Genomic DNA, 22492 nt, shown 5'->3' on the forward strand with positions numbered 1-22492 from the left:
TGGTAACAAAGGGAGCCATGCTGATTACAGTCACAGCTGGCATTCATTGAGGGCTCTCTGCTGGTCTACATGCAATTATCCTGAACACTTCAAGGCATGGGACTAGCATGACCCCCAGCTTATAGATGAAATGGTGGATGAGGAGGACTGACACTCAGGACCCACTCTCCCTCCCTCCACCACCTGCCACCGCAGACATCACGTCCCTACCATTGCTTTCCGCTCAGCCGTGATGCCCCGGCAGTACCTCCGCACCAGGTTCCTCATGCACATTTTCCTGAGCAGCTCTGATTCCTGTGTGGAGAACATACTTCTTTTCACTCACACCCTGTCTGGGGCTGTGGCGATCAAAATGAAGCTTTAAAAAACCCTGCTGAATTAAGTTGATTTCAAGTACAGTGTTTTTGTTCGTTTGTTTTTGAGAGAAAGTCTGGCTCTGTCACCAGGCTGGAGTGCAGTGGTACAATCTCGGCTTCCTGCAACCTCCACCTCCCAGGTTCAAGCGATTCTCCTGCCTCAGCCTCCCAAGTAGCTGGGATTACAGGCATGTGCCACCACGCCCAGCTAATTTAGTAGAGATGGGGTTTCACCATGTTGGTCAGGATGGTCTCGATCTCTTGACCTCATGATCCACCCACCTCGGCCTCCCGAAGTGCTGGGATTACAGGCGGGAGCCACCGCGCCTGGCCCAGTGTTAATATTTTGGATTTTCCAGTTAGAGCAGCTAACCTGATCCTCTCCCAACTTTTTGCTGTTGCTTAACTAATGATTCTCAAACTTGAATATGCTTATGACTTGCCTGCAGAACTGGCTATAATGAAATTCCTGGAGATTTGACTCAGTGGGTCCAAAGTAGAGTCCAGGAATCTTTCAACAGCCCCGACTCTAAGTTCAGACACAGAGGGTCCTCAGATGATCTCTTGAGAGACGCTGTTCTAGGAAGGCTACACCAAGAATGGAAACGCTTCGTAAGTGCTCTATCGGCCAGGCATGGTGGCTCGCATCTGTAATTACAGCACTTTGGGAGGCTGAGGCAGGCAGATCACTTGAGGTCAGGAGCTCAAGAACAGCCTGGCCAACATGGCAAAACCCCGTCTCTACTACAAATACAAAAATTAGCCAGGCATGGTGGTGGGCGTCTGTAATCCCAGCTACTTGGGAGGCGGACACATGAGAATCGTTGGAGCCTGGGAGGCAGAGGTTGCAGTGAGCCGAGATCGCGCCTCTGTACTCCAGCCTGGGTGACAGAGCGAGACTCCATCTAAAAAAAAAAAAAGAAAAAAAAAGAAAAGAAAAACCAACAAAACAAAACCAAAGTGCTCTGTTTAAACAACCTGCAGTGGGTGTATAATGCTAGTAAGGACATCACAAATTCTGAGGAGTTCAATTTCTTGTGCAGCATCCTTGGGAAGCAAAGCAGCACAAAGAAATACGAGAGTTACACTCCGTCAGTACCCATGTTACTTATGACACTGGAATCCCAGATCAGTCCTTACATTTTCCAAGATTCCAGGAGGCCTCAGCCAGCTCTTGTCCAAGACAGTCTTTGGAAGGTGATACCGGAGATTCAAGATGTAATTCTTCCGCACAAACACTATAAATTCCTCATTGTCAGGGCAGAGGGGTTTGTTGCGACTGATGAATCCCTTGATGAACCTAAAAAGGAAAATGCTTTGTTACTCTTCGGGACCATTTCTTCACTGAGATGTACTTTCTCTTCCCCCTTCTTTGATTCAAAGGAGGCCAAGGCAGTAGAGGCTGTTGAGATGACCACATAGGCCAGAAGCCAGGAATGCAGCCCGCAGGCCAAGGCTGCCCCACACGTATGTTCTATTTCACCCACACTGCCTTTTGTTTTGTTTTGAGGAGCTTGAATTAGTTTCCCATTTAAAAAAGTTAGGAAGTAGTGCATAAAAGCCAGATTTCAAGGCCGGGCATGATGGCTCAAGTTTGTAATCCCAGCACTTTGGGAAGCTGAGGCAGGTGGATCATTTGAGGTCAGGAATTCAAGACTAGCCTGACCAACTTGGTGAAACCCTGTCTCTACTAAAATCACAAAAAAATTTAGCTGGGCTTGGTGGTGTGTGCCTGTAATCTCAGCTACTCAGAAGGCTGAGGCAGGAGAATGGCTTGAACTCAGAAGGCAGAGGTTGTAGTGAGCCGAGATTGCACCACTGTACTCCAGCCTGGGCGACAGAGCAAGATTCTGTCTCAAAAAAACAAAGCAAAACAAAAAACCCCACAACAACCAAAAGCCAGATTTCAGCATTCCTTGAAAATTTAAGCCATCTGCCTACATTTCCCCACAGCAGCAGTCAGCTGGAATGGGCTAGTTACTGCCCCTGCTTGAGGTGGACTGAGCATTCCGGTTTGCTGCAGTCTGTATCATGCCCTACTGCCTTATCCCAGCTCATGAGACTCACTCACTTTACCTGCCTGGCATCAGAAGGCATTTGACTTTGTGACTTTTGAGCCAGGCTAAGAGAAATTCCAAATACATGGAGTTGTGATCACCATCAAATTCAGCTCAGAGCAAAGGGACAGAACTGAATTCCTAAGGCATTCTGAAGGGAGTTTCTCCTTTCTGCACGAATCCAAAAATCACAAAGAACTCATCTACCACCGTGACCATCCCCTGCAGGGCACCAGCGTTTTGTGACCTCTCTCTGTTGTACCTGAGAACTTACTTTCTGATAATCCGCACGGCCCACTTTCTCCTTTTCATTGCCTTCCGAGCCAGGGCTCCACGCCAGTGGGCTTCCAGTTTGATGGCTGAAAGAGTTTACTGCTGGCGTTAGAAGGTGAGTAGAATCGCATGGAAATACAGGGGGCTTTTCCAGAAGTCTTTATGCGTTCAACAAACATCTGGACGCCCACCACCCACTGCAGCACTCTGTTAGCCTCAGAGATGGAAGGACAGATGAATGTCATTAGTTCTTCCTTTTTTTTTTTTTTTTTTTTTTTTTTTTTTGAGACAGAGTCTCGCTCTATTGCCCAGGCTGCAGTGCAGTGGCACCATCTTGGCTTACTGCAACCTCTGCCTCCTGGATTCAAGCAATTCTCGTGCCTCAGCCTCAGCTGGGATTAGAGGCATGTGCCAGCATACCCAGCTGATTTTTGTATTTTTAGTAGAGACAGGGTTTCACCATGTTGGCCAGGATGATCTCGATCTCCTGACCCTGCGATCTGCCCACCTTGGCCTCCCAAAGTGCTGGGATTACAGGCGTGAACCACTGAGTCTGGCAAATGTCATCAGTTTTTACCTGGGAGTGCTCAGGCAACAACTGAACCAGATGGAAACAGAACAGAGGTGGCTGTGGAAGGTTTCCAGGGAAGCCCCGAAATTACGTGAGGGGGTCACTTCCCAGGGTCTTTTCAGGCACAGTAATGGCACTTGTGAAAGCAGATTAGTCTCAACACCATGTTTCTCACCGGAGTTTACTTTTAGTTGTCTACATTTAAAAACGGGCACACAAGCCAGGGCACATAAAACTAGGTTCCAGCTTGTTTCTCTCTCTCTCTTTTTTTTTTTTTTTTTTTTTTTAAGTTGAGACGGAGTCTTGCACTGTCACCCAGGCTGGAGTGTAGTGGTGTGATCTTGGTTCATTACAACCTCCGCTGCCTGGGTTCAAGCAGTTCTCCTGCTTCAGCCTCCTGAGTAGCTGGGATTACAGGCGTGCACCACCACGCAAGGCTAAATTTTTTTTTTTGTATTTTTAGTAGAGTCGGGGTTTCCCCATGTTGGCCAGGCTAGTCTTGAACTCCTGACCTCAGGTGGTCCTTCTGCCTCAGCCCAAAGTGCTCCCAAAGTGCTGGGATCACAGATATGAGCCACCATGCCCAGCCCATTTCCCAGTTTTTAAAGGCTCTTCAGATTTTTTTATTTTTTTTGAGTTATTCAGATTTTTAAAATGCTTTTAATCCTTAGAACAGCATTGTTTCTATTACAAAAACAAGCAACTTGAATCAACCAAATGTCCATCAACAGAACAGCTAAGTTGTGGCATACTCATAGCTCAGGGGCGGGCCCATTACAGCTTGCCACTTGCTGATGTAAATAAAGTTTATTTCAACACAACCCTGCCCATTCATTTACATATTATCTAAAGCTACTTTCCTGCTACCATGGCAGACTTTAATGGCCGTGACAGAGACCACAGGACCCCCAAGTCTAAAATATTTCCTATCATGCTGACCTCTGCTACAGTGGAATACTACACAGCTATGAAAATGAACTAAATCTACACACATCTTTTGGCTGAATTTCAAAAACAATTTGGAATGCAAAAATGTCACTCAAAATACCAAGAGTATAGTTTGATTAAAACATGCCAAATGGTAAACATAGGATTTAGAGATACATCCGTAGATAGTGAAACTATGGAAGGAAAACGAGAATGCTGAATGGAGAATTCAAGCGAGTGGTTATTTCCACGAAATGTGTGCGTATGGGTGGGAGTGTGGTTTGAGAACGTGACTGGGCAGAGATAGAAAATGGACAGTTTCAAGGGCACTTGTATGTTGGAAACCTTTTTCAAAAATTATTCTTTGGTTTTTGGAGACACGGTCTCAGTCTGTCACCCAGGCTGGAACGTACTGGTTCTATCATGGCTTACTGCAACTCCTAGGCTCAAACGATCCTCCCACCTCAGCCCTCCAAGTTGCTGGGACTACCGGCATTAACCACCATACCTGGCCAATGTTTGTTTGTTTGTTTGTTTTTAGGTTGAGACAGGGTTTCACCATGTTGCCCAGGCTGGTCTCAAACTCTTGAGCTCATGTCATCCACCTGCCTCAGCCTCCAAAGTGCTAGGATTACAGGCATGAGCCACTGCGCCTGGCCCACAAAATTATTCTTTAAATGCACACTTATTGTAGGTCAAATAAAACATACCTGTAGAACAAAATACAGGCTACTATGTTATAATCTCCAGTGAATAAGGTAAAAATGAGAAGAAGCGCCAGAGCTGGACCCCGAGATAGCTCCACACCAAGGTTTTCAGGATGAGCAGGGGGAGAGAACTCGCAAATGTGTCCCTAGGTGCCAAGCAGACGAGAAATGGAGCAAGCCAGTGGCTCATGTCTGTAATCCCAGCACTTGGGGAGGTCGAGGTGGCTGGATCACAAGGTCAGGAGTTCGAGACCAGCCTGGCCAATATGGTAAAACCCTGTCTCTACTAATAATATAAAAATTAGCCAGGCATGGTGGCGCATGCCTGTAGTCCCAGCTTCTGGGGAGGCTGAGGCAGAAGAATCGCTTGAACCCTGTAAGTAGATGTTGCAGTGAGCTGATATAACACCACTGCACTCCAGCCTGGGTGACAGAGTCAGACTCCATCAGAAAGAGAGAAGAGGAAGGGAGGGAGGGAGGGTTAGGAAGGAAGGAAGGAGAGTGAACTGGTGTGTTTCTATTTCTTACCTGCTCGTCTTTTTTTCACATATTCTCTCCTTCGTAGGCAGCTTTTGTACGTGGCCTGGATTCTTGCAACTTAAAACAAAATAGAAGTGTTGGTGAAATGGCTTTGCATGTGTGAAAACAAAACAGAGGTTTTGGTGAAATGGCTTTGCATGCGTGCATCTTTGCGATTGTGAACTTTGGGGGTGTTGGGGGGACAACGGAAGGGGCCCTCCAAGGCCTGTGGTGTAGTGATGCTTCAGGAAGCCAGTTCGGCACTGCCGACCTGCGAGCTGGCTGGTTACATGATGCCTGGCTCCCAGATGCTGCCCCGTAACTGGAGTTTCCTTCCTGCCTTTCTCTTTTCTTTTTCCAGGGCAAGGAACAGACCTAGTGCTAAGAGCCCTTCAGTTCCATGCCAGGCATTAGATTTCATTTTCATACCCCACCCTACAAGGCAGGCATCATCAACACATTTTATAAATGGGCACGCAGGCTCAGACAGCTGGTGAAGACACTTGCTGGGTAACACAGCTAAGGAGGAGCACGAACCCAGGTCTGACCACAGAACACTCGCCTTGGCTTCTACGCCCTCTGTCCACCCCCTCCACACAGCGACTAAGGTCCCATCAGAGGCCAAGTTCATCAAGGGCCTTGCAGGGCAGCCGTGTCCTATTCTCTGTGAGCTGGTTAGAGATGCTGGCTCAGGCCCTGCTGACCCAAATGTAGCCCTTCAACCAGATCCCCAGCCATTGTGCCCACTGCTACAGAGGTCAGAAAATGAGACCGCCAAGCCTTGAAACCAGACAGACCCACGTGCAAACCCCAGCTCTGCTGCTTACTTGCTGTGTAGCCTTCAACAAGTTACCATCACCTCTATGCCTCAGTTTCCCTGCATAGAAAGCAGGGATGATAACCCCTACCTCACAGGTCTGTTCTGAGAACACAATGAGACCATGGTATAAAGGACTTGCTCACTTGGCGGACGGCAGGCCCTCAATTACTCAAGTGTAGTTCTTGACAGAGAGGTTAGATTTCAAAGGAGACGCTCCCTCCTTCCGTAGTTTTCCTGTTTTACTTTTTGCATTGCCCCATCTAACTTTTCGCATTAACCGTTCCCAACACACACCCTGGCTGCAGGCTTTGAAGCTTCACTTTCCAACACCAGACATTCAGACAAGTGAAGTTTTGAAAACCTTAATTTAAAGGGGATGGTCTCTCATGGTTTTACAGCCTAGTAGTGAACAACAGGATCTGACCCAAACGAGAACTGAGACGGCGGTACAACGTTTACATTTCTGCCAGCATCCTCCAAACACTTGTTAAAACAAATTCACATGTATCTTATCATAATCCCGTATCTCGTTCCTAGTTCCCAAGCGAATGCTTCTAACATATATCATACACGCGTGTTTTAAGATTCACCTTCAAGCTCACCTTGTTCATTTCATGGCTATTGAAATCAGGGCAGTAAAATAAATCATACCTAGTTGATGTTTACTAAATTCAAAGGCATCTTCAGTAGCAAACAGAGTTCTGGGGAAACGAATGAATATTTTGGTTCTAGAAGTGAAAAGAAATATTTCTGTTATTAATTGGTCAGTTTACCGTCTAGTGGGTTGAACGGTGCCCCCTTCAGAAATTCATGCCCACGCAGAACCTCAGAATATGATCTTATTTGGAAACGTGATGAAGGTAAGGACAGAAATGAGATCATCCTGCAATAGGGTGGGCCCTAATCCACCGAGAGTGTCCCTGTCCACACAGAAAGACCCAGGGAGGAAGCCCACGTGAGGACGGAGGCAGAGACTGGAGAGACACAGCTGTAGCTAAGCAACACCAGGAGCTGGAAGAGGCTCCAGCAGGAACGTGGCCTTGCCAACTCTTAACTTTTGGACTTCTGGCCTCCACTACTAGGAGAGAATAGATTTGTTTTAAATCAGCCAGCTTGTCATCATTTGTTGCACAGTTCTAAGAATTGAATATACCATCCTAACCTGAACTTGCTTCAAGTTATGTTCCCGGACTTCAAAGAGTGACAACAAAGAATACGGGCGTTTGTTTTGTTGGTTTGTTTTTGTTTGTTTTGAAGCAGAGTCTCAGACTGTTGCCCAGGCTGGAGTGCATTGGCGCGACATTAGCTCACCGCAACGTTCATCTCCCGAGTTAGTGATTCTCCTGCCTCAGACTTCTGAGTAGCTGGGATTATAGGCACCTGCCACCATGTCAGGCTGATTTTTTTTATTTGTAGTAGAGATGGGGTTTCATCATGTTGCCAGGCTGGTCTCGAACACCTGGCCTCAGGTGATCTACCTGCTTCAGCCTCGCAAAGTGCTGGGATTACAGGTGCCAGCCACCGCATCCAGCCAGCCAAAGAATGTGGATCTAAGCTTAAAAAAGATCATGCTGGGTGTGGTGGCTCATCCTGTAATCCTACCACTTTGGGAAGCCAAGATGGGCAGATCATGAGGTCAGGAGGTCCAGATCAGCCTGACCAACATGGTGAAAACCCATCTCTACTAAATATACAAAACTTAGCCGGGCATGGTGGCACGTGCCTGTAATCCCAGCTACTCAGGAGGCTGAGGCAGGAGAATCGCTTGAACCCAGGAGGCAGAGGTTGCAGTGAGCCCAGATTGCACCACTGCACTCCAGCCTGGCAACAGAGCAAGACTTGGAGGAGGAGGAGGGAGGAGGAAGGGAGAAGAAAGAATAAAGAAAGAAGGAAGGAGAAAGAAGGAGAAGAAGAAGATCACATTAGCCAGCAGAGAGAAGTTACAAATACTGACCTCACATTGCCTGCCCGACCCCTGCATGGTGAGGGACAGTTCCAGGGCAGCCACTGGGGGCAGCAGTGGGTGGTATCTGATGAGACCCACTCTCCCTTGTACCTGTTCCAGTTTATGGAACAGGGAACAGACGGATCCCACCTCTGACCTCCGTGGTCTGCCTCCCTCAGGATGTGCTGAGCCTTGCAGAATCCCCTTAGGGATCTGGATTGAATAGATTCTTGGAAAAGGCCCAGAATAGGAGCCTAAAGATGGAGAGAGACCAAGGCATCCCAGACGGCCGTGTACAAGTGGGAGTGAGGAGTCGGGGGAAAGCCCATGAACGGGATCAAAGGCAGAGATCTCTGCAGCAGGGAAGCTCTGCCGCTGGGGAACAGATCTTCAAGCCGGGGCCCCATCCCTGCAACCACATTAACCCTCACCAAAATGACTAACAAAAGGGACTCACCTCTTCCTGACTGATGCCCCTCGAGTTGTGCCTGAAAGCTTTCAATGTGTACAAAAGTTCTCTGCTCATGGACAACTACGACTCTACAGTTAAGAGTTCCAGAACACCATTTCTTTTTCTTTTTTTTTTTAATATGGAGTCTTACTCTGCTGCCCAGGCTGGAGTGCAGTGGTGTGATCTCGGCTCACTGCAACCTCTGCCTCCTGGGTGCAAGTAATTCGCCTGCCTCAGCCTCCTGAGTAGTTGGGGTTACAGGCACGTGCTGCCACGCCAGGCTTGTATTTTTAGTAGAGATGGGGTTTCACCATGTTGGGCAGGATGGTCTCCATCTCCTGATTTCGTGATCCACCCGCCTTGGCCTCCCAAAGTTCTGGGATTACAGGTGTCAGCCACTGCAGCCGGCCTAGGACTCCGTTTCTGAGATGCTACATTTCTGTTGATCTCACATCGTCTAAGTCCCCACAGCTCCTCTGGCAGGTCACACGTACATGGGAACAGTGAAAGAATCCAGGCACACAGAGGTTAGATGGCCCCTCTGGTCCCCTCTGTTTTGCTAGCAAGGAGGCCCATCTGCTGAGTCAGTTTAGTTCCTGTAGAACTTCAGCTCCTCCCTACTGCGACACCACAGCTCTTCTAAAGATCAAGAGTGGCCGGGCGCGGTGGCTCAAGCCTGTAATCCCAGCACTTTGGGAGGCCGAGGCGGGTGGATCACGAGGTCAAGAGATCGAGATCATCCTGGTCAACATGGTGAAACCCCGTCTCTACTAAAAAAAAAAAAAAAAAAAATACAAAAAATTAGCTGGGCGTGGTGGCGCGTGCCTGTAATCCGAGCTACTCAGGAGGCTGAGGCAGGAGAACTGCCTGAACCCAGGAGGCGGAGGTTGCGGTGAGCTGAGATCGCGCCATTGCACTCCAGCCTGGGTAACAAGAGCGAAACTCCGTCTCAAAAAAAAAAAAAAAAGAATCAAGAGCTGCATTTACATTGAGTAGATGAAGCATAAATCTTGTAAATCTCCCTAAGTCCCTAGGAATTGAGTCTCTTGGCTCTAGATGGATACAGATCAAGGCACGAAACCCTCTGATGTCAAGGGAAGAGACCACATGGCGGCCCCCGGTCACTTACCTGCCTAACTTGTATTCCTCGGGTTTGTAGCCGAGGTACTTGATCAGCCGTTCCACGCCCTCTGCTGGAGGCCCGTGCCAGTGCGGCCAGGTGTCTGGGCACAAGGACTTGTATCTAGCAAGAGAGACATGGAGAAGCTGTGATTGTACCTTCCTGCAGCCCTCCCCCACACTCCCGGCCCCAGAGGCCTGCTGAGCACTGCCGTGGCACATCATAGCTCAGTGTACATAGCAGTCCCATCACAGGAACTTCCTCAAATTCAAAGATAGGTGCTTTGCAAGAGAGAAAGGGGAGAGAAACTGTTTCAATAGAGTGGGGAGTTTGACCTCTGTAGGGCAATGACATCATCAGATGCCCAACCCAGTGACTCAGTTCCACTCCTAGGTATCTGTCCAAGAGAAATGAAACGGTGTCCGAACATTCGTACCTGAGTGTTCACAGCAGCCACTGGGTGCACCGGGTGCAGTAGTGCATGGTGCTGTTATTCATAATGGCCAAAAGGTGGACACAACCCAGCTGTCTATCAACAGAAAACTGAACAAACAAATCAAATGTTCTAGCACCAGAAGAAAAAGTTCTATGCTTGGGGCCAGCTACGGTGCCTCCCAGCACTTTGGGAGGCCAAGGCAGAAGGACCACTTGAGGCCAGGAATTTGAGACCAGCCTGGGCAGACCCCATCTCTACTTTAAAAAATTTTTTTTGTTTAACCAGGTGTGGTGGTGTATTCCTGTAGTCCCAGCTACTCAGGAGCCTGAGGCAGGAGGATCACTTGAGTCTAGGAGGTTGAGGCTGCAGTGAGCACTCCAGCCTGGGTAACAGAGAAGACCCTGTCTCAAGAAAGAGTAGAGAAGAGAAAGAAAGGGTTCCATGCTTGGGAAGTGATGGGAGCCTCTTTTTTTCTCCCCAGGGGTAATTTTGGCTCCAGTGTTAAGAATCTGATTCCAATGGCTGGGTGCAGTGGCTCACGCCTGTAATTCCAGCACTTTGGGAGGCTGAGGCAGGTAGGTCACCTGAGTTTGGGAGTTCGAGACTAGCCTGACCAACATGGAGAAACCCTGTCTCTACTAAAAATACAAAATTAGCCAGGCATGGTGGTGCATGCCTGTAACCCCAGGTACTTGAGAGGCTGAGGCAGGAGAATTGCTTGAACCCGGGAGGCGGAGGTTGCAGTGAGCTGAGGTCGTGCCACTGCACTCCAGCCTAGGCAACAAGAGCAAAACTCAGACTCAAACAAACAAGAACGTGATTCCAGCATGCAATTCTTTTTTACCCTGTAGTCACTAGAAAGAGAACCATGATGTCTGTAATATAATGAAATAAGTGAACGCAGAATTCAGAAGTGTGGACGGATCAAGGCTGGAAGCAACACAACCAGAGCCACTGGCGTAGAAACAGAATGCCTGGGCTCCGGTGCAGCTCCGGAGTGGGAGGAGTCACCGCCTCACCTGTGTGACATGAACAGTAACAGGACCTTCCTCATGGGGTTCTCATGAGGTTTAAACGAGATAATACACACCAGGTATTTGGGTCCAGTCTGAGACTCAAGGAGCGCTAGCAATGGGGTTCCCATATGCTCCTTCCTTTCATACCATGTTCATTTTAAAATCACATTTTAAACTGTAAAACAAAATACATGTATATATATTTTTTTGATACAGAGTCTCACTCTGTCACCCAGGCTGAAGTGCAGTGGTGTGATCTTGGCTCACTGCAACCTCCGCCTCCCAGGTTCAAGTGATTCTTCTGCCTCAGCCTCCTGAGTAGCTGGGATTATAGGTGTGTGCCACCACGCCTGGCTAATGTTTGTATTTTTAGTAGGGACAGGGTCTGACCATGTTGGCCAGGCTGGTCTCAAGCTCCTCACCTGAGGTGATCCACCTGCCTCAGGCTCCCATGTATAAGCTACCATGCCTGGCCAAAAATATTTTTATTTTCCTGGAATTATACTTTAGAAGCATTTTCTTTAAGGTATTGAGTGTCCCACGTTCCACCTGCTTTGTGTAGGGACAAAGGTGCAGGACATGTGCTTCCTGAATTCCAGTGAAAGCTGGGGAAGACAGGGCCTCCACCCACCCCCCCCAGGGGATAGCTCAGCCTCAGGCCCTGCGTTCTTCCAGGCCGACCTTGCCCAATACCAGCGTGCACTGCCAAAGCTAGACAGATACGGAGGGGATGGGGAGAGGCCCTAAGTGCCTGCAGCCTGGAGGGGCTAGTACCTTCTGTCTTCTTCAACTGTATGATATGGCTGCTCCCATATCAAGGGAATTGGTGCCAGGTGGGTGCACAGGGTTCAGACATCTCCAGCCCAGTCCCATGAACCTCCCCTTGACTCTCTGCTCCTAGCTACTGACCAGCTGCCATGCTGGCCTCTCAGCATGCCCTGGAGGCTGCTCCCACCTCCAGGCTTTCCTGCCTGGATCGATGTTCCCTGAATGCTATGGGCTGAACATCTGTGTCTCCACAAAATTCATATGATGAAATCGAATTCCCAGTGTGATAGTATTAGGAGGCAGGGCCTCTAGTCAGGTGATTAGGTCACAAGGGTAGAGCACTGATAAATGAGATTAGTGCCCTTATGAGCTCATCTCCTCCTTCCACTACGTGAAGACACAACAAGAAGACACCATCTACAAACCAGAAAGCCAGCCCTCACCAGACACTGAGTCTGCCAGCACCTTGATCTTGGACTTCCCAGCCTCCAGACTGTGAGAAACTTCCATTGGTTAGAAGCCACTCAGCCTACAGTGTTTTATTACAGCAGCCCAAACAGACTAAGACCTGAAATGTCCTCATGGCTCTCTCCCTCACTCAGAGGAGGGGTCCTGGGCACTTTTCCCCCTTACCTGGATTCATTTTTCTTCAAATAACATCTCCCTGCCTGGCCTAATACAGTCACCCCTCAGTATCTGTGGGGGATTGGTTCCAGGACCCCTATGGATACAAAATCCACAGATGCTCAAATCCCTGATTTTAAAAAATGGCATAGTGTTTGCATATAACCTGAGTACATCCTCCTGTACACTTTAAATCATCCCTCAATTACTTGTAATACCTAATACCAGATAAATGCTATGTAAATAGTTATTATACTATATTGCTTTTTAATTTGTATTACTGTTGTATTGTCATTTTTATTGTATTTTTAAAAGCATTTTCAATCCACCGTTGGTTGACTCCTTGGATGTGGAACCTGTGGATATGGAAGGCTGACTTTACATCTTTGTTCTTATTGGTCTCCCCCATAGAAAGTAGGTCAGGGATGGGGTCTATCCTGTTCTCTGCTGTTACCCCAGTACCCAGGACCGTGCTAGCTCAGATAGCTGCTCACCAGTTTTGTTTGTTTTGATACAGAGTCTCATTCTATGACCTAGGCTGAAGTGCCGTGGTGTGATTTCAGCTCACTGCAACCTCTGTCTCCTGGGCTCAAATGATTCTCATGCCTCAGCCTCCCGAGTAGCTGGAATTACAGGTGTGAGCCACATGCCTACCTAATTTTTGTATTTTTAGCAGAGATCGGGTTTCACCATGTTGGCCAGGCTGGTCTTGAACTCCTGACCTCAAGTCATTCACCCACCTCCACCTCCCAAAGTGCTGGGATTACAGGTATAGGCCAACATGTGTGGTCTGCTCACTAGTTTTTATGGAAAGAATGAATAAGCCTCAGATGGCAGCAAAAAATAAACAAGAGATGGATGAAGTTCAGAAAACACAGGTAGATGGGAACATCAAGTGCATATGTGTTTAGAGGGTGAGGTGGGCAGTGGCTGTTGCCCCTGCCACCTGCTGCAGAAGTCAGATTTGGGATGAGGATGAATGAATGATAAATAGCTGATGGGCAAAAATGGTGGGCGAAGCAGGTACCTGCAGGAAGAATAAGGGCAAAGAGTCTCAAAAGACTACACTCAAAATATTAGGTTGAACCACGTGAAATTGCTGATATTCAACCATTCGGACCTACGAAAGTGACCGTTTATTATGCTTGAGAGTTGTGTTGCTATTTTGATAGCATAATTTCACACACAGCCCATCACTGAAGAGGTGAGAGTAGGCGTAGAAATATTTCATTAAATCTTTACAAACTCCCGCAGCCCAGACTGTTTAATCCTACAGATAAGGAAATAATAGGTCACAGCTATAAGAGAATGAGGATTAAGACCCAAGTTTGTGTGGGTTGAAAACCCATGTCCCCACTGCTAACTTGCTGCTCTTGATGGCCTGCTGTGCTAAGGCACTAAACCAGACCCAATGGTCACAAATGGACTTAGCTTCCCCTGCTAATTCAGAGGCCTGTGGGGCACTGCCCAAGGCCGCCCCCTGGTGGCAGGTCTATGCACTTGGCTTTGCCCTTGACTGTAAACAGTCAGTGATTAGTGAAATGAACAGAAGGTGGTAAACTGAGTTTTGTTAAAAAAAAAAAAATTCCTTTTTTTTTGAGACAGGGTCTCATTCTGTCACCCAGGCTGGAGTGCAGTGGCACGGTTTCAAGTTCACTGCAGCCTCAACCTCCCAGTCTCAGGTGATCCTCCATCAGCCTTCTGAGTAGCAAGGACTATAGGTATGCACCACCACACCCAGCTAATTTGTTTGTTTTGTAGAGATTGGGTTTTGCTGTGTTGCCCAGGCTGGTTTCAAACTCCTGGCCTCAAGCAATCCTCCCACCTAGGCCTCCCAAAATGCTGGGATTACAGGCATGAGCCGCCACACCCAGAGCTGGGTTTTTATATTCTCCCAAATGTTAGTGTTTTTACCTATCATAACTACAGAAGTTAAGAATGAAACTGAGCTGGGTGCATTGGCTCACGCCTGTAATCCCAGCACTTTGGGAGGCCAAGGCAGGTGAATCACCTGAGGTCAGGAGTTTGAGACCAGCCTGGCAATCATGGTGAAACTGTATCTCTACTAAAAATACAAAAAATAGCCAGTTATGGTGGTGGGTGCCTGTAATCCCAGCTACTCAGGAGGCTGAGGCAGGAGAATCACTTAAACCCGGGAGGTGGCGGTTGCAGTGAGCTGAGGTTGTGTGGCTGCAGTCCAGCCTGGGCAACAGAACTAGACTCTGTTTAAAAAAAAAGAGAGAGAGAGAATCAAACTGAGCTTCCTAAAGGATGCCATTTTATTTATCATCAACCCCCAGAGATTCTCATATAGTAGGCACATGACTACTGGCTTCAGATCAATAAAATACATTTTACCTTTGCAAGAAATGCTCGTATTTCCTCCGGTATGCAAAGCCAGCCCGTCTCACCCGCAGGTGCTCCATCAGCCCCAGGTACTTGATCTGATGCCTTATGAGGAAGTCATCAAATTTGTCTTTGAAGAAACAGAAGAGAGAATGACAGGAGAGGACCCCATGGCTTCATTTCAACAAGACAGATCACAGGCTGCAAGCTGAAGTTTGGTGTGTTGGGTCTGGCCCTAGACACGTTTCATGAGGCCTTAATTGTGTTTTGTTTTGAGACAGGTTTCACTCTTGTCACCCAGGCTGGAGTACAGTGGCATAATCTCAGCTCGCTACGACCTCCACCTCCTGGGTTCAAGTGATTCTCCTGCCTCAGCCTCCTGAGTATCTATATAGGTGCGTGCCACCATGCCTGGCTAATTTTTATATTATTAGTAGAGACAAGGTTTTACCATGTTGGCAGGCTGGTCTCGAACTCCTGACCTCAGGTGCTCCACCTGCCTTGGCCTCCCAAAATGCTGGGATTACAGGCATGAGCCACCACACCCAGCCCAATTGTGTTTTTTAAATGGTGGAATATTATAGGAAAAAATTAAATTTCTGGTTCCTTTGAAAAGTCGATATCTGGCTACTGTGGGCCCAGAGTCCCACATGGCAACAGCTGGCAGGAGAGGAGTAGCGCTGCTGCCCCTTTAGACAGAACATGCCTTTTCCAGTTTGCCGCAGTCCCCTCCACCCCCTATTGCCTTACAACCTGCCTGCCTCACTCATTTGCTTGTCCTGCCTGGCCTCTGTGAGCCTCTGATGGTACGACTTCATTATAGACCATGGCAAGAGCTTAGAAACTCCCCAAGTCCTGGATCATTTTGGAAGACTGTTCCCCGGCTGGAAAAGAGCGACGCTGACTCCCCTCCCCTCTGACACCTCCCTGGCTCAGCTATGTTGCTCCTGAAACTGACCAAGCTCTGAGCAATGCTCACTCTGAACCACCAAAAGAATTCACTTACCTTCTATTATTTTTTTTTTTTTGAAATAGGGTCTCACTCTGTCACCCACACTGGAGTGCAGTGGCATGATCATGGCTCACTGCAGCCTTGAACTCCTGGGCTCAGTTGATTCCCCCATCTCAGCCTCCCAACTTGACGGGACTACAGGCATGTGCCACCACACCCAGCTAGTTTTTGTATTTTTAGTAGAGATATGCCACCATGCCTGGCTAATTTTTGTACTCTTTGTAGAGATGGGGTTTTGCCATGTTGCCCAAGCTGGTCTCCAGTTCCTGGGCTCAAATGCTCCACCTGCCTCAACCTCCTAAAGTGCTGGGTTTACAGGTGTGAGCCTGTAATGCCAGGCAACTTCTATAATTTAGAAAGGAAAATGATTCACATCCAGAGGACATCGAGTGAGCTTGTGATGGTGTTTAAGATCCCAACTGCCACCTCACTTTGCCTCCCAGCCTCCTTTCCCTGAGCCCAGTTCACAGCGGTTCATAACTCACTGGGTTCTTTCCTGTCATTGGGCTTGATGCAACGGATATATGAGGGCTCCTTAGAGATGAGAATTTCTAGAAGGCTGCTCAGACTGTTTTTAAACTGAGTCCCCACCTGCAGAGAGAGAGAGAGAGAGAGAGAGAACGAGCCGAGGAGACACTGCTACTTCCAGTGAATACAGAAAAGGCTGGCCAGGGCTAAAGGTACCCGCCCTGTAGAGCCAAACAGTGACAGGTTGTCCTGCTAGTGGCCAGTTGGTCCACTGAGAGGTGGCTTTGGATGTCCTGACCTGAGGAACCCAAGTTTGGTCTGGTCATGTGGAAGCTGGACAAGCATCTGTCTAGGATGCATCACTTGCTTGGCAAAGACATGGTGAGCGCCCAGCAGGAACCAGTGCTGCCCCGGGCCCGTCACCCTCCACCACCTTCCTTTGTGTTTCTTTGTTGACACGCGTCCTTCATGAAGCTGGCATTATTATAAGTTCTTTCTGACTTTCTTTCTTTCTTGAGACTGAGTCTCGCTCTCTTGCCCAGGCTGGAGTGCAGTGGCACAATCTTGGCTCACTGCAACCTCTACCTCGCGGGTTCAAGGAGTTCTCTGCCTCAGCCTCCCAAGTGACTGGGATTACAGGCACCTGCCACCAGGCTTGGCTAATTTCTGTATTTTTAGTACACATGAGGTTTCACCATCTTGGCCAGGCTTGTCTTGAATTCCTGACCTTGTGATCCTCCCAAAGTGCTGGGATTACAGGCGTGAGCCACCTCACTCAGCCTTAATGTACCCAAATTTTGTCTCACTGATTTGTTTTAATTTCTATTGTAGAGACAGGGTCTCATTATGTTTCCCAGTCTGGTCTTGAACTCCTGGCCTCAAGCGATCCTCCTGCCTCAGCCTCCAAAAGTGCTGGGATTACAGGTGTGAGATTACAGGTGCATACATTTAGTAGAATCTGTTAGAGAATGACATTTCCGGAAAAGGGGAAGGTGGCTTCAACAGTGTAGGTAGCTGGTGGTCATCTCACCCTCTGGGGAATTTTTGTTCCCTTTCCAATTTTGCATGGGCATTTTCCCCACTCACTGTTGGGGGCCTCCTCCGGTTTTCTAGCTCGGCCAGCAGGAAGCATTCCCTCAGGATAACATTCCTGGACTTGCACAGCACCTGTAAGTGAAAAGAAATGAGCACCACACTCACATTCGCTGTTTCAGAATCACTGCAGGGCCGTCAGGACGGCTCACAGCAGTGCACACGAAGCAACAGAGCCATCTGCTTCTTAAACACTTGAAGACATTCCTGATGTAAAGAAAGGGGAACCACACAATCAAATACAGAGGACTGTGTTCACATCCTTCGTCCACTGCTTTGGCTGCTTGCTGAGGCCAGCTGTTCTTTCTCAGACATGATAAAGCAAAAATTGTCCCTGGTTTAGTGCAGCTGCTTCAGAATAAACTGCCTCTTTAAGAATGATCCCAAGAATGGCGATCATTAAACAATCAAGAGACAACAGATGCTGGAGAGGATGTGGAGAAATAGGAATGCTTTTACACTGTTCGGGAGTATAAATCAGTTCAACTATTGTGGAAGACAGTGTGGTGATGTCTCATGGAGCTAGAAATAGAAATACCGTTTGACCCAGCAATCTCATTACTGGGTATATACCCAAAGGATTATACAACACTCTATTATAAAGATACACGCACATGTATGTTTACTGCAGCACTGTTCACAATAGCAAAGACTTGGAATCAACCCAAATGACCATCAATGATAGACTGGATTAAAAAATGTGGCACATATACACCATGGAATACTATGTAGCCATAAAAAAGGATGAGATAATTCCTTTGCAGGAACATGGATGAAGCTGGAAACCATCATTCTCAGTAAATCAACACAGGAACAGAAAACCAAACACTGCACATTCTCACTCAGAAGTACATATTGAACGATGAGAACACATCGACACAGGGAGGGGACTATCACATACTAGGGCCTGTTAGGGGGTGGGGGTCTAGGGGAGGGAGAGCATTAGGAAAAAATACCTAATGTAGATGACGGGTAGATGTGTGCAGCAAACCACCATGGCACATGTACACCTGTGTAACAATCCTGCACATTTTGCACATGTACCCCAGAACTTAAAGTATAATAATAATAAAAAAGAAAACAAAAAGTTTTCTGTGTGAAAAAAAAAAAAAAAAAGAGTGATCCCAGGCCAGGAATGGTAGGGCTTAGGCTTGTAATTCCAGTATTTGGGGAGGCTGAGGCAGGAAGATGGCTTGAGCCCAGGAGTTTGAGACCAGCCTGGCCGCATGGCAAAACCTTGTCTCTACCCCACCCCCCCACAAAAAAAAAAAAAAAAAATCCAGTCGTGGTGGTGCTCGCCTATGGTCCCAGCTACTCAGGAGGCTGAGGTGGGAGGATCACTTGAGCCTTCGAGGTTGAGGCTGCAGTGAACTGTGATTGCGCCACTGCACTCCAGCCTGAGTGACAGAGACCTTGTCTCAAAAAGAAAAAAAAAGAATGATCCCCAAGATAATGGTGTTAAGTGAAAAAAGCAAGATGCAGACCCCCCCCCCCCCCGCCACACAGTGCGCCATTATTGTGCAAAGAGAAACAGAAAAAAAGAGACACACATACACACACTGTGTGGTCCCTGGAAGGCCCCACGATATGAAAGTGAGGGCAGCTAGCTCTCGGGAGAGAGACTTGCCGACGTGGGGCCCAGGGCATTAGCTTCTGTACTGCTTGACTTTCTCCCCTGTGTATGTATTTTTAAAATAATCCACATGACCAAAAGTCCTTAATTTTTAAAAAATTTAATTCTCTACCAAGAAAAATAATATTTTCCCTATATACGTAGCATGGAATACTATTCAGCCTTCAAATGGGTGATTCTGACATATTCCACAACATGAATGAACCTTATACTAAGTGAAACAAGTATTATGCTTATTATGCTAAGTGCAATAAGCCAGTCACAAAAAGACAAGCACCGTGTGATTCCACTCATATAAGGTCCCTAGAGGGGTCAAGTTCCTAGAGGTAGAAAGTAGACGGTATTTCCGGGGCTGCTGGGAGGGGAAAGAGAGAGTAGTTGTTTAGTGGAGACTGAGTTTCAGTTTTGCAAGATGCAAACAGTTCTGGTGATTAACTACACAACAATGTAAATCTACTCAACACTTTTGAATTGTACACTTTAAAATGATTAAAATGTGGCCGGGCGCGTTGGCTCACGCCTGTAATCCCAGGACTTTGGGAGGCCAAGACAGGTGGATCACCTGAAGTCAGGAGTTCGTGACCAGCCTGATCAACATGGTGAAACTCCAACTCTACTAAAAATACAAAAAAATTATCCCAGCATGGTGGTGCATGCCTGTAATCCCAGCTACTGGGGAGGCTGAGGCAGGAGAATTGCTTGAACCCGAGAGGCAGAGGTGGCAGTGAATTGAGATCACACCACTGCACTCCAGCCTGGGTGACAGAGCAATACTGTCTCAAAAAGAAGAAATAAATAAAAGGATTAAAATGCTAAATTTTGTTATGTATGTTTTGCCATGACTCAAAAAAAATTTTTTTTTTTTTTTTTCTTTTGAGACGGAGTTTCGGTCTTATTACCCAGGCTGGAGTGCAATGGCGCGATCTCGGCTCACCGCAACCTCCGCCTCCTGGGTTCAGGCAATTCTCCTGCCTCAGCCTCCTGAGTAGCTGGGATTACAGGCACACACCACCATGCCCAGCTAATTTTTAGTATTTTTAGTAGAGACGGGGTTTCACTATGTTGACCAGGATGGTCTCGATCTCTTGACCTCATGATCCACCCGCCTCAACCTCCCAAAGTGCTGGGATTACAGGCTTGAGCCACCGTGCCCAGCCTTTTTCTTTTTTTTTGAGACAGGGTCTCACTCTGTCATTCAGGCTGGAGTGCGGTGGCATGGTCACAGCTCATTGCACTTCTCCCTCTGGGCTCAAACAATCCTTCCACCTCAGCGTCCCAAGTAGCTGGGACTACAGGAGCATGCCACACACCTAGGTCATTTTTTTTTTTTTTGGTAGGGATGGGATTTCGCCATGTCATCCAGATTGGGCTCAAGCTCCTGGGCTCGAGCGATCCACTCACCTCGGCCTCCCAAAGTACTGGGATTACAGGCGTGAACCACTGAGCCTGGCCCCCTCCGTTTTTTTAATTGAATTTTTTGTTGTTTAACCCATTGCTGTTCTAAACTACAGTGATATGGAAGAACAATCTTCCAATAGTAAAGAAAAAAATTAGAAGTGTTCCATCCTGCCCTGGTTGATGAAGGGAGAGATTCAGAGAATTTTTTTTTTTTTTTTTTTTTTTTTTTGAGATGGAGTTTCGCTCTTGTTACCCAGGCTGGAGTGCAATGGCGTGATCTTGGCTCACCGCAACCTCCGCCTCCTGGGTTCAGGCAATTCTCCTGCCTCAGCCTCCTGAGTAGCTGGGATTACAGGCACGCGCCACCATGCCCAGCTAATTTTTTGTATTTTTAATAGAGACGGGGTTTCACCTTGTTGACCAGGATGGTCTCGATCTCTTGACCTCGTGATCCACCTGCCTGGGCCTCCCAAAGTGCTGGGATTACAGGCTTGAGCCACCGCGCCCGGCTCAGAGATTTTTTCTGCGAGATATCCTCTCCACGGATTGGTTTGTGAAGCTGATGGCCGTGACCCCTAGACGGGAAGCCGTGGGAGGAACGCTGTCTCCCACTTGTCAGCCAGACACTTCTACTCCCGTGTTCTTCACAGCTACTGCGTGAGGAGGACATCAGCAGGCCCACTTCACCGATGGGGAAATTGGCCACAAAATCCCCGGCAGAGAAGGGGCTGGACTGGGACTCAGACCCAGAGAGTGACGGGCTGGTGGATCCAAACTTAGGAGTTGCTGGTCGACCCCGAGTCCGAAAAGGTTGAGATAACCAGTCCCAGAAGTGGTAGAGAAAGTCCAGGAAGGCAGGAAAAAGTCTGGGGTGGCTGTTCACCTGCTCACTTGAAAATGTTACCTTCAGGTTTAAGCTTTTTATAAACCTAATATAAAGCTAATATAATCTAATTTTGTATGAAACAGTTAAGTATTTTAATACGAAATAAGGGCCTTAAAAAAATAAGGTTTTAGGCAAGGCATGGTGGCTCATGCCTGCAATCCCAGCGCTTTGGGAGGCTCAGATGGGAGGATCACTTGAGGCCAGGAGTTCGAGACCAGCCTGGGCAACCACAGCAAGATCCTGTCTCTACAAACAAAAAAAAATCAGTTGGGTGTGGTGGTGTGTGTCTGAAGTCCCAGGTACACAGACTGAGGCAGGAGGATCACTTGAGCCCAGGAGGCTGAGGCTGCAGTGGGCTACGGGCTACGATGGTGCCACTGCACTCCAGCCTGGGTACCGGAGGGAGACCGTGTCTCAAAAACAGCAGCAGCAGCATTTTTCAGATTGATGAGATATACAGAAAGGCAAAGAGATTGGGAATTCCATTGGCAGCCCTGGGGGCTAATACCATCTCCAGCCCCCACCTCATGCCTTGTGAAAGTTGTGACCTGTCTGGGTCTCAGCTTCCTCATCCTCAGATCATGTCGCCTCAGTATATTCTCATGACACCAGAATGAAATCTCTACTTCCCCTGTGGACCTGCCCCAGCTAAGATCTCAGTCCCCTCCTCTGACATTTCCCTTCTTCCAGGCCACAGGACCTTTGTACATGCTGCTCCTTCTACCTGGAATAACTTCTGATCCTTGTATGGCCAAAATCACTCTCATTCAGGTTTTAGCTCAAAGTTACCTCTGAGGGGGTGTTTAATCACCTAAATTAAAAATGTCCCCTTCAACCACAATTCCTTGTTTATTCTCTTTGTAGTATTCTCACTGATGGATAACTTATTTGTGTATATGTTTATTCTCTGCTTCCCCAACTCCAGACTGTAAGCCCCATAAGAACAAGAACTCTGTCCTGCTCACTGATGACTCCAGAGCTGGTACCCAGGAGGGCACACACACATCTGAATGGTTTGTTGAGTGCAGTGTCCACACAGAGGATCTTAAATGTCTGTTCTGGCCATG

The 22492-nt window shown here is 47.8% G+C and overlaps 1 protein-coding gene across 1 annotated transcript in view; it reads right to left on the bottom strand.

Moving 5' to 3' along the window:
* Positions 1 to 22492, bottom strand: part of MYO1H (myosin IH) — a 111825-nt gene that overhangs the window by 6723 nt on the left and 82610 nt on the right. The window contains exons 17-25 of the mRNA XM_003932273.3: positions 17503 to 17583; positions 16434 to 16539; positions 14949 to 15066; positions 9756 to 9869; positions 6882 to 6958; positions 5420 to 5488; positions 2688 to 2772; positions 1497 to 1656; positions 211 to 294 (exon numbers count right to left, since the gene is read on the bottom strand). Of these exons, the coding sequence (XP_003932322.2) occupies positions 211 to 294; positions 1497 to 1656; positions 2688 to 2772; positions 5420 to 5488; positions 6882 to 6958; positions 9756 to 9869; positions 14949 to 15066; positions 16434 to 16539; positions 17503 to 17583 (894 nt within the window). The remainder of the gene's footprint in view (positions 1 to 210; positions 295 to 1496; positions 1657 to 2687; positions 2773 to 5419; positions 5489 to 6881; positions 6959 to 9755; positions 9870 to 14948; positions 15067 to 16433; positions 16540 to 17502; positions 17584 to 22492) is intronic.

This window comes from Saimiri boliviensis, chromosome 7, assembly GCF_048565385.1.
Source record: "Saimiri boliviensis isolate mSaiBol1 chromosome 7, mSaiBol1.pri, whole genome shotgun sequence".
Classification (NCBI taxonomy): domain Eukaryota; kingdom Metazoa; phylum Chordata; class Mammalia; order Primates; family Cebidae; genus Saimiri; species Saimiri boliviensis.